A 12,583-nucleotide genomic window follows, 5' to 3' on the forward strand; every position below is an offset into this window, starting at 1 on the left:
ATTTGTCTATTGTTTTACCAAAATAATTTTATTAGTTATTCCTAATTAGGATTTGTGTAATTGTACATACGTTTGTGTCAAAATAATAAATAACTTATCTAATTAGTATCCTATTTGACTTCAGTTTAAATTCACCTAAAATTTCTCAGATAGTGTATTGTCTTATTTTTTGTTTTTAAAATTATCATTGAGCACTATCTTACTGTATAGGTATTGGAAAAATGTTTTTTAGTAAAATAATATGTTTAAAATAGTATACGCCAAAAATTCTATATGAGCAGCTTGATTGCGTTATTGATCATAAAATTTATTCCATCTTTCATAAAAAACTGCTCTAAATGCAAACAACTATTGTATTGATTTAGGCATAATGTCCTTAAGTCTAAATATGAATGTGTAAAGTATGATTATTTTCCTCCTAGTTGGAGACGGTCAATAAAGTCGATTACAGATAAGTAAATAGAAGAACTATAAGTACAGAATGTGTCATTTTGCGATGACGCAATTCAATATTATTCTGTATAATGCATGGCACAAAGCATTCACTGTCTTTGTCGATGTCTATAATAAATTCACTATTTATTTATAAAATTTACATAAAAGTAGCTAGTTTAAACAATCACCGTCGCTTATGACACTGGATACGCGAATTATAATTTAAAATATCAACTAATAATTTACATATTTACAATACTTAATATAATCACGAGGTCGATCAGGAAAACTTGTTTCAACGTCAATTTAATACTAAATTTTTCATTGTTTATCACCACATGTCTTTGACCCTTTCGGCAGCCGGCAGTTGCGGTCGATACCTGGAAGATAATGAAGAAATTAAATTCGAATCGAAACATTTTTTATATTAACGGACAAATGAGCGAGAGGCCACCTGAAATCGCTGAAATAGCGAAACAACCGTAGCCTATAGACATCCGCAATTGCAGATGCGTTTTCTACCTTTAATCGACGGAGGAGATGCACAGGAAGATAATATTTTCCCTTCCCATGCATCTGGAAAATCCACTCCCACTTCCCATCGATAAATTATAAGAAGGGAAAGGGGATTTTAATTATTAGTAAATACACTCGTCAGAGGAAACGCAGAATCTCTTCCACTTGACGCCTGTTTTCTATGGTATTGGGGACGGACTGGCCAATTCATGTGAAGATGTTAAACCGGGTTCCACCATTGTTAATTTCTAGAATTATTCAATAGCAAAGCTACTATACCTGTGAGGAGATATTGGAAGGGAAGGAGTAGGCGGGCTGCCCGGCAGTGGTGACATCTTGATACCAGAACTATTACCGTTAATACTTGAACCCAGACTCGACGCGGAATCAACCCTGAAAAAATCGGTACTTAAGTTAGTTGCATCGATAATATTGGCAAAAAGTAATTTAAAATTATGTAATGATATTATTACATGATTGAAAGTCCAATTATGGTACCAATGGATTCGTGCTTTTGCGAGTAGAATCGTCACAAAGTTCCCAATAAGTTTTTACGGAGTTCACGAACATATTTTACTGTTTAGGTTTATTTTTATCACACGATTACCTGTCAATCTGCCTCCTGAAGAGTGGGTACCGCCAGGGTGAGTTGGGCTTGCGTTCGTGCTGGTAAGCGGGGTTATCACGCCCCAGCCCGCGTCCACGCTCGCCGCTCTCGTTTACTATCGACATTGATACCTGACGCTCAGAGTCGCGAGTTTTCGATGATAACCTCCTGAAATTGTTAGATTACAATATTTATAATCATCAAAGTGAACCCAGAGAGCGATGGAAAACTAATTCTTAATGTTGGAGAGCGATGGAAAACTAATTCTTAATGTTGGAGAGCGATGGAAAACTAATTCTTAATGTTGAATGGCCGATTACCTTGTTATGATGGTAGTCAAAATTTTATGTTACAAGTTACGTGGTACGTAGAAGTTTACCTTAGTATCCTACTGGGCAGCGAGGCCTGCGCTTGCGGCCGCGCACGCTGCCGGCTGTCGACGATGAGCACGTGTCGGTCGTACGGCGTGTCGTAGTCCACCTCCAGCACAGTGGAGAACCGGTGCGGCCACACTAAGTCGAGGGTCGCTATTACCAGACCCACGACCAAACATAAGCAGCCTGTGTATTCAAAAAAAAAGCTATGTTACTATCATCTTACTTATTTCTATCTTCTTATTAATATTATAAATGCATATGTTTGGATGAATGGATGGATGTTTGTTACAAGGTATATCCAGAACGGTTTCATGGATGCAAATGAAATTTGGTATATAGATGTATAAAACATTTTCTTGACGAATATATACGACACGTATGAATCCATTTGTTTTTACATAATTACTATACTACTATGACGTTCAACGGTTAAGCACATTTAATAGAAACTTGGCGCAGATATAGAATAAAGTTTCATATAACAACATTATAATTTACTATTCATTCTGATATTTTAGAAATTCCGCACGGACTAAGTGGCAGGAAAGGCTATCCATACAATTTATTAATACATACATAGTAGTTTTTATAAATAAAATATTACATACCTGCAATAAGTACTAGATAGAAACACCATCCGAGTGAGAAGAACAGCATGGAGCCATCGATTCTAACGACTAGAGGAACATGTGGCAAACAGGCCCAGTAGCCTCCAGCGGCGGCGCACAGTGTTACGCCCACTGACGTCATAGCGTACGCCCCGTACCTCGGCACCACTACCAATAGTAGATTCATCAGCAGCCATAGCGCTAACGCCGTCCTGAACAGAGCATCAACTGATTATGTTATTGCATCTCGTTCTTCATAAAGAATGGAAGTACACCCGGTATACTTTCTTACCAAAGTAAGGTTGATGTTGTGTACCCGGCGGCACGATACTTGGCGCCCCACTCGAAGCCATCGTGCTCTGCTGCGAAGTGCTCCGCTACTGAGAGCAGGGGGTAAGGCAGACCACGCACCAGCCCCTTGCGGTACCACTCCTGAATGGCACCAGCTTCCTCCCACCGGAATTGTTCGTTGTAATCCACGCCAGGATCACCAGTTGTGGTGTTACCCCATGATAACGCTGAAATCGAATTATTTGTCATTTAATTTCGTTGTTTGACTTATTAAAGTGTGTCGACATATTTAATGATGCAATTACCATTGAGGGTTACATTAACGTGTCCCAGACCAACGTGTATTGCGAGCCAGCAGTCGAGACGCTCCGCGGAGAAGGCCCGGTAGGCGGCTCGAGCCACGCGAGCTCCTGCCACGTGCCATGACGAGCCGTGCTTGCATACTGGAATTATTAATTTCCTAATCAAACAACAAATAAATGGTTTATATGCTATAATAATTTGATCACCAACACGTGGAATGTTCAATAAAAAGCATATTTTACTATTAATGATAACTATTTATACTAACATAGCAAAAACGCTTGCTATTCGCAGTAAATTAATCACAAAAAGGTAAATATTATTTAAACACTTACCGAGAATAACGGTGCCTACAAATAGGCTGAGCGTGACTATCGTGAATGTGGAAAATCTCTGTAACAAAAAAAAACAATTGAAATGTAAAAGAAATTTTAAACATACGTTATATTTCAAAACAATTAAAATAAAAATTGAAAATTTGGCATTTGCGGTTTTTAAAACAAGTGAAAATTCCGTAGCAAAGGATTTTTACGTGTTCTTAAATTGGGGAGTTATAGTTTACTGATTGACACATAGTTTACAGGTGTTTCTATAAAGTGCAAGATATTTCACACATTTCTTGACCTTTACCGCCAGGACATGAATGAATGACTCACATGGCGCTTGAGTCACACATGACTGACAAAAATATTTACTACGATTGCTTCGTCATTTATCAAGAATGTTACCTTTTGCACCATGAAATAAAGTCGGAGGTTAACTGATACGTGACCTATAAAATGAGTACCATAGTCTATTACTCTATCTTTTTAATCCTACTAATATAAAGTTGCTACCAGTACATAAAATGGATTGATTTTATAAATATCCTTTTTTAAACATATAAGACATTAAAATCATTTAAAAATATATTTACTCACAGACTGCCAGCCGCCTCGTCGGCTCTAAACGAAAAATTAAATTTTGTTACACAATTTTCTTACTATTCATTTTATATCTTAAACTATGTTGTAAAATTATGAGACGATCATAATATCGGTTCCTTATTATATTAGTTTAAATCAGCTGCAATGTGTTTCAACACATTTCATGCCACTACTACATTTTATAGTGAACTTGCCAGATGAGTCGGTGGCAATGAACATGTGAAATTGGTTCCTTACCTCTTTTCTGATGCCGGGGAAGACAGCGAGGAAGGCGAGGTAGAGCGTGAGCGCGGCGATGAGGAGAGCCAGCGCGGGCACATCAGCTGCTACCGCCGTGCGGTTGTGGTACGCGTACAGGGTCGGTCCGCCTTCCTCGCGGAAAGCATCGAACCACCCCTTCATCTCTCGCCCAGCCTGCAACATACAAATATTTAATAAATAAGTAGTTTTCAATTATTACCATTCAAATTGCAGATATTAGAAAAATAAATAATGAAAAATAGACTTCAATTAAAATAATTAATTTATACCCTAAGTTAACGATCGTACTCTTAATTGAATGTTACCTAGTTTCTCATTTTAAACAAAGAAATAATGCCTTGAATGCGTACGTTTAAAGTAACTGGTTGAGAGGAGCGCGACGCGGCGGAATGTCTCGCTTACGAAATGGCCCAGTTGCATTCGCCTTCGGGAAACGGATGCAGTATTTTGCCGCTCTATGGCTCCAACCAACAGATAATTAAATCATAACAAAATGCGTTCTCGATGCAGAGATTGTGAACGCAATTCGAATATAACGCAACCGGTGGCAGATTTTGTGGGATGTGCAATTTGTTTGTTTTGTGAAAGGAACTATGTTATTTATGATAGGCAATTATCACATTATGTTAACCTAAATCGTTAGGAATACCACCAAGGAAGTCGATATGGTGAATAACAACATTAGACTAGATGAAGAAAAACAGACTATTTTTGATTATGGGAATAGAATTACTATACTATTATTACTCAGTGGGTTTCGGTTGACTTCAGATCATTTCAAGTCGAAAGGTGAATAAAGATATCTATGTATACATTTGTGCTTTAACGTTAATCGTTAAAACTCGTAATCGTAAAAAATCGTTTTAATATTTTAAGAAAGAGGACGATACAAGGAAAAATATCGATTAAATTCAGTCCCTAGTTAAGATCATGACATGAATTAATTTGGATTAAAACAAAAGAATGTGTTAAAGTATTTAGTACCATTTAATTAATTTGCACTTATGATATCACTCCGCGTTATAGATTAAGAATAATTATTAAAATAATGCATTAAGCATACCTGAGCGAAATAGACATAGTTGACATTAAAATAGCAACACTATTATACAACTATTTAAAAATAAACTTGCTTCGATTGAAGTTCGAGTAAGCAAAAAATACTGTTGGCCTTTACGTTCATGGTTATAAGATCTTGACATAGATATATATTCGAACGGAACTCGGAACTCCGTATCCATATTCTGTGCTCGATTTTATATCGAGTACCGGAAGAAGAAATTAACTTAAACAATATATATGTGCAGGTTTGTTTGTGTTCCGTATAATAATATAACTGAACATATATAAAACATAGTTTATTTAAAATTAAAGTAACAGTGGTAAGATAATTGCTAGCGAAGGTTGAAACTTTTGTGATCGGAATTGTTTTTTTTTTCAAGCTGAATTTAAATGTTTGTTCAATTTGCTTCGATTGAAGGAAAATAAATTATAGGGCATTGTACTAATACGGAAATTCGATCGTTCATTGAAATATAATTGATTCGAGGAAAAACTGACGACCTTTAACGTGGATTGAATTTCAAGATGTTTGACAATGAAGAATAATATTTCTTAATTATGTAAATATATGATTGGTTTTCAAAATGTTTTTGTTACTTCGATACTAACAAATGTATAGAAACAAAGGGATAGATGTTATATATAAAACTATACATATGTGTAAGTAGTTTCAAAACATATACCTTATGTATAAATTGCTCGTGTCACAATGTTAGTTACCATACTGCTCCGAAACGACTTGATCGATTTTTATGAAATTCTATATGCCTATTCAGTAGGGCTGAGAATGGGTTACTATTTTAATCCCGCGCCGACGAAATCGTGGGCGACAACTAGTATATAACAACATCACGTTATAAAATACATTTTTTTTTGTAAATCAGCACTTTTTCAAGCGTAATATGTAAACATATAATATATCAGATCGAGCATTGTTTAAAATAGTCGAATGTTATTTTATTTAGAATAACTTTATCCGGAAACAGTTCGTTGGCGGCAAAGGTCGGGAGTTGGTGAAGGAACAACATTTGTGAGGCGAGGCTCGAAGGCCTTGGACTGTCATCGGTGGATAGCAAGGGCGGTATATGCCATGGCCGTTATGGATCATAAACAGGATAAAGAGTATCATTTTTAAAACACACACAGACATCTTAATTACTAGACACTGTACAGAATAACAACGAGTTTCCTATTCAATATTAAATGATATTTAAATTGTAAATACTTCTAAATATTATTTATGCTGCATGACTTTCATTATTGGTAGTATTGCAACATCTACTGTTACCTTGTATGTTTAATATTTGCTTTTAATACGTACCTATTTAGAATGTTGTAATGTCATGGTTAATGGCTATTGAATTGTTTATGGTTAATACAATTTATTTCAGATAAATTATCACATTCTTTAAGCATAATTTAAAGATAATAAAATCTCTATATCTGTGTAGTTTTATCTAGTCAATATGTTATTATCTAGTTTAATCGTTTAGTTATACTAATATTAAAAGGAAAGATTTGATTGTTTACAATGAACACGATCCTAAGAAAATTTCCTAAAAAAAATTGAATGATTTGAAAAAATAATTAACTGTTGGGAAACTACTCTATCCCCGGGTGACATTGACTATAATATCGGCTATATTCATTTTGTAATGAATACAATTCATAGAAATTATAGAAAAATAAAACAATAGAATATGTTTTAATATATTTATAAGTCTATTGATTTATTTTTAATTCCGTGCGGACGAAGTAGATGGCCTGTGTTCAATAATAAGTGCAATTGAAAATCCCGGGTAACATTATAATAAGCTATAGGTCATTTTAAGTATAATAGTAAAATATTTTGCGTTTTTAGAACAAAGCCATAAACTTCGTAACAACTATGCCTAGGAACCATAACTAAACAAATGTCGTACCTCGTTAAAAATTTTAAAATTCTGTTTCGTCATTTCGTAGTTAATGTGTTGCTATTTAAAACTATGCTTAGAGCATACTGTGGTTCAGATTTTCATGAATACTTTGACTATTATTTTTAATGTAATATAGTATCTAATAGTTCTATATATACTTGCAATATTAAACTACACAATTAACTGTATAGTCTTAGTAAAGTATCCCAATAAACAAGTACGAAAAGGTTAGTAATAGTGAAGTGGTGAACTTTAACAATTTGAATATGTCGATTATGTTCTGATTTTCTTGTATTATTTTAATGATATCATAGATCAAGCGTCAATAGCCTAATGGTTAAGGGTACGGATTTCCGATCGCACGGTCGGGGGTTCGAATCCTGCCATTCGACTATTGTCGCAAACCATATCCTAGCACAAGCCTAGAGCTTAGTTAGAATGGTAAAAGAAATATTAGTAAATTAAAAAAAAATCTGCTAATATTTAAAAAACACATACACACACACACACAAATCATGGACGTCAAATATAATGAAAAATAATTATAATTCCAAAATATTGAAGGTCAAAGTGTCAAATTCAAAATATATTGTTGCAGGTCATGTGCTCGAGTCATACTTTTTATAACTCAATATATATTTTATTTGTTATTTGTCGGTTCATATTAAGGTTACCAGGCCAACAGGTTGTGTGAAGGCTAAGTTATCGTATAATACAATATTAATATTTTTTATCTATGTTTCGTTGACCAGGTATTATTATTAAATAAAGATTTAATACTGTTTGTGGCGCTACGATGAGTTAATATTTGTTTAAGGTCTGTCATAATTCCCTAACATATGCAACAGTCAATATGCAAATCTTTGCAGTTTAAAAGTAAACATAAAGTTAAATAGTTTTTTTTATACATATGTTAAAACCTTTGCTACAATACGTATGTTATAAGTATACAGCAAGGAATAGTAAAGATATATTTATATGTATTTATAAATTATTTCCGAAGTTATTTTTAACGATGCTTAATTACAATAAAGTAAGCTGTAAGTTGTAAGATTAGAGATACAATTAGTACAATTTTTATGCTTGTTGTTGTTAAATTAAAACCTATTTAGAACACTGGCCGTAACGAAAGATTGTACGAATATATATATATATAATATGTCAAAAAGAAGTGACCTACAGTTTAAGAAAAAAGTAATAACGTGTGTCTGCAATAAAGAACCTGGACTGTGAGAAATAATAGTTTTATTGGCAAGATCCCTCACACTTATAGTGTATAAAGTAAGTGAGGATGTACGTAAATAAAATATGATATATCAAGTACGTGATGAGAATTGTTAACGTCAATTGACAAGGTGATGTCACTCACCTCCGGTCTAGAGACCAGAACATCCTCAATACTGTGGCCTTGTGGCTGACAGAAGCTACGCTTATATTAGAGAGAAGTCATTTAAATAATTGTTGTAAAGTACATTTTAACGTAAATTTTTAAATACAATCTATGAAGTAAATTCTTTCGTATTTGATTAGATTGATAAAATCTTGTGACTTTATAATACAATAAAAGATGGAACCAAATTACAGTAACGAGTTTATATATAACTACATCTTACTTTTTGGCTAAAGTTTCATACATATTATTTGTAATACTATTTAACGTTGGTGTCAGAAAACAATGATTAGTCGCTAATTATTTACTTAATAAATTTAAGATATGTTAAAGGGCAAATTATATTGTCTAGTCATACTGTTTACAATTAGTAGTTTGTCCTTGTTTGTTTCCTAACAGAATTTATTTAACTTAACTACCGCTGACCTTTCGGTCGTCTTGAGGGCAAGTGTCATTATGCTCCTAGTTATTGATTAATGGTAAGAGACAATATATCTTGCTAAATTGTTATTTGTTAAATTCAGTTTTGAATGTCATAGTAGACATTTTTTTATAACAGAAGTTCATGTTCATGTTCAACGAGGCCAATGGACATCAGCAATACCAGAGGAACCGAAGATACATTAATTTAATTTTAAAGTGATATTTTACTTCTTACTAATATTATAAATGTGATGAAAGATGTTTTAATGGATGGATGGATGGATGAATCTTTGTTGGAAGATATCTCCAGAACGACTGATCTTGATGTGATTTGGCATACATATAGAGCATGGTCTGGAAGAACAAATAGGCTACTAATGTTTTTTTTTAAATTCCGCGCGGACAAAGTCGTGGGCGTTCTCTAGTGTATGAAATAAAATCGAATAATTGCACTCAGAGTATCTTTGTTTAAAACTGAAATCGTTATGTTAAATACAAGTTTAGTAATAGTTAATTTGAATGTTAAAATTTAGATAAAACAGTGAAATAGCCACCATGACAGCTAAATGGAAAGACCAACGTTTTAACCAGTACATAAAATAACGATTAATACAAGATATCAAAACTAGTTTGTAATACATTCAACAGCTATTGATTACGATATTTATAAGGAAACTTGCTGGATTAGTGATATAAAGTTATTTATTATGAAGGGAGTTATTTAAGCGGCATACTTGATGTGGGTCGGCTCTTACGTAAGTTCCGATCGACTCGGAACTTGACCTTGTTAATAGTTCAACACCATTGAATCACAATACGTGATACAAGTTTCAATGCAGTTTTTATTAAATTTCTTATACATTATTTTTTCTTTTTAATAGTTTTTTGTTTCAAATCTATGATAAGTCATGTATAATTTTAATTTGGGTAAAACTAAAACACGTAACATTCAGTATGAAATACTAGATGTCATAAGCCAAATTTAAGCGAAATCCATACAGTCGTTCTGGAGATACCTTCTAACGAATATCCATTCGTCCAACCATCCAAACATTTGCATTTATAATATTAGTAAGATGTAGTAATTATTACAACTAGATAAATTGTTGTAAGCAAATTGTAATTTGTTAATGATGTATAGAGCATGAATTGTGTAAAAGTTCTGTATATAAATTACTATTTAATTAATGTAAATTTATAAAAAGCCCTTAATGCGTTCTTAGATTAAATGAAATAAAAAAAACGATTGGGACATTTATCTCTGGTTTGCATAACTACATTTCTGACCGTTGGTTTCTGAGACCAAAGTATCTGTATAAAACACATCGTCACCCTGACATATGTTTGACAAAATAGCATCGTGTATGGAGATTATCGTTAGAAAGTTCAATGTATTAATTTTAATGCTATTGCGATGTTTAACAAAACTTTCTAAAATAGGCTATTTCACGCTGAAAGTATTGGATGGTTTGCGACAATAGTATAGTGGTGGTTTCAAACCAATGACCTTTTATTTCGCGGACCCATTTTGTTTTTGTGATCAGTGAAACTAATGACGAAATAAAACTGAGGTTAGTAATTGTTTTTCATTTGTTCTTCTTCGAACATTAAATGAACAAGGTTCAATTCTACAAATATATTTAGGCTACTTGAGAAATTTTATACACTGTGGCAGATATTTGTTTTATTAGATATCTATGCTTTAAAATACGCATTTATATATTTTTCTTATTCAAAACGCATTACCTAATGATTCAAACAAAGCACAATGGCACCTGGAAATACATAGAAGTAATGAAGCGTCGTTAACCGTGTGTACTAAGGCAGTGTCATTAGCTCTTAACGTCGTAACTAGTTTGCATTGAACGTGCTTCGTCCGTCGCAACCTTCTCGGATGACAGGCCGGCATAAAAACAACGCACAGCCACACAGTCGTTCAGCCATTCGAGCCAAGGCCCAGTAATGAGATATTCGGATTAGATAGGTGCATTGAGAACCAAGTGAATTGTGCCCCGCGCGAACAGATAACGTCCTAACTTGTAATTAATATTCCGGTCTCACTTGCTTAGTTACTTATTTTCTGTGCTTCGTTGCGCCTAACGTGGGAAGTGGATGTCTTTCGTTAACAGTCGTAAATAGCTTTATTACCACAGTATTTAAATGGCTTTTAATGTGAAGAAGGTAATAAACTCTATATAATTTGGTTTTATTATCTAAGACAGCTGTAAAAGTTTGTGTAAATTTAAAATCTCTCGCCTTTATTTAAATATTTCATTTTGTTTTATATTGCGTTGCCATTTTGTCTTGATAATACATATCTTGTCTCGTAAAAGTGGAAATGTTACATTTTGTAATTTTTTTTACATAAAATGTAGTAAGAGGTTAAAAAGAGTTACAGTTTTGTTATTGTCCTAAAAATATCTGTCTTTAAAAATTTCTTGAGTTTTCTTTGCTTTAAAGTTCAATATTTAATAATACAATAAACTATGTTCCCTAATCCATTCAACACATTGTTAGTTGTTGAAAAAAGATGGATTTACAAAGAAGTATTTATACAGAATTCTTCAATCTGTGAAATAACATTAACAAGCATAAGTAATAGTGAGAGTTCGTCTAAAGAGATGTCAAATCGTCGTGAGAAACGGCAATGTTTATCGATGTGAAAATACGATAGTACAACACAACGTGGTTATGGAGTAACACGATGACATACTTTGAATCTGATAATAATATAGAAAAGACCCGCATTTAAAAGTTCACGGTTTGAAAGGTCTTAGAGAAGACGTGTTCGCAAAGGTATTTGTCTACTTTGTTTTCTTTTATGACTGTTTATAACTCTTTCTTCTAACGCTAAAAGAGATTAATAATTGTGGAAGTAAACATGGTTTAAGTTAAAATTGCTTTATCAATTGTATACGTTGTTAAAATAAATGTTTTACTTACCTAATCTTATTAATATTATAAATGAAAAAAAAAACTTGAAATGAAAAAAAAATTAAGTTTATCTTGTAGTCGTAGTGGGATGATATCAAGTACGAAACGAAGAGGTTAATGACCTTTATAATAGACCCGTAGGTTACAATTATGGACATAATGATAGAAAATGCTTTGATATGATTTGCGATTAAGAGCTATATAAGTAAATAAAAACGAGCCGCCCGTGTTCAGATTACTGACCTAATAAGATTTCGCATAAAAAAGACGACAGCAAAAAATTTGCATAACTTTCTAACTATATCAAAATTTAATCTTTTACAGGTAAAGGAAGATATAAGTTAAAGATATTTGAATTTAAAATTAATTAGGCACTCATCTTTAAATGTTTACATTTTTTTTGTCTTGATTAATGGTTGTTCTAAAGAGTGTGCTGCAAATTTGCACGTTTTAGTGTATTTTTTCTTTTATTAGCATTTCTTACTTTAATAAATAGTTATTTCCCATAGCTAGTAATATTTTCTTGTATAACAC

The 12,583-nt window shown here is 33.1% G+C and overlaps 1 protein-coding gene across 2 annotated transcripts in view; it reads right to left on the minus strand.

Annotated features, from left to right (window-relative positions):
• Window positions 1–12: 12 nt before the first annotated feature.
• mol (dual oxidase maturation factor 1 mol) overlaps window positions 13–12,583 on the minus strand; it is a 37,258-nt gene continuing 24,687 nt past the window's right edge. For both annotated transcript variants that reach the window (XM_013309484.1, XM_013309483.1), the window contains 9 exons: window positions 4,301–4,477; window positions 3,473–3,530; window positions 3,140–3,277; window positions 2,836–3,061; window positions 2,544–2,755; window positions 1,938–2,118; window positions 1,559–1,726; window positions 1,231–1,344; window positions 13–815 (listed from right to left, as the gene is read on the minus strand). In XM_013309484.1, the coding sequence (XP_013164938.1) occupies window positions 767–815; window positions 1,231–1,344; window positions 1,559–1,726; window positions 1,938–2,118; window positions 2,544–2,755; window positions 2,836–3,061; window positions 3,140–3,277; window positions 3,473–3,530; window positions 4,301–4,465 (1,311 nt within the window). In that variant the 5' untranslated portion in view covers window positions 4,466–4,477 and the 3' untranslated portion in view covers window positions 13–766. The remainder of the gene's footprint in view (window positions 816–1,230; window positions 1,345–1,558; window positions 1,727–1,937; window positions 2,119–2,543; window positions 2,756–2,835; window positions 3,062–3,139; window positions 3,278–3,472; window positions 3,531–4,300; window positions 4,478–12,583) is intronic.

This window comes from Papilio xuthus, unplaced genomic scaffold (assembly GCF_000836235.2).
Source record: "Papilio xuthus unplaced genomic scaffold, Pxut_1.1 DF827777.1, whole genome shotgun sequence".
In the NCBI taxonomy this organism is placed as follows: domain Eukaryota; kingdom Metazoa; phylum Arthropoda; class Insecta; order Lepidoptera; family Papilionidae; genus Papilio; species Papilio xuthus.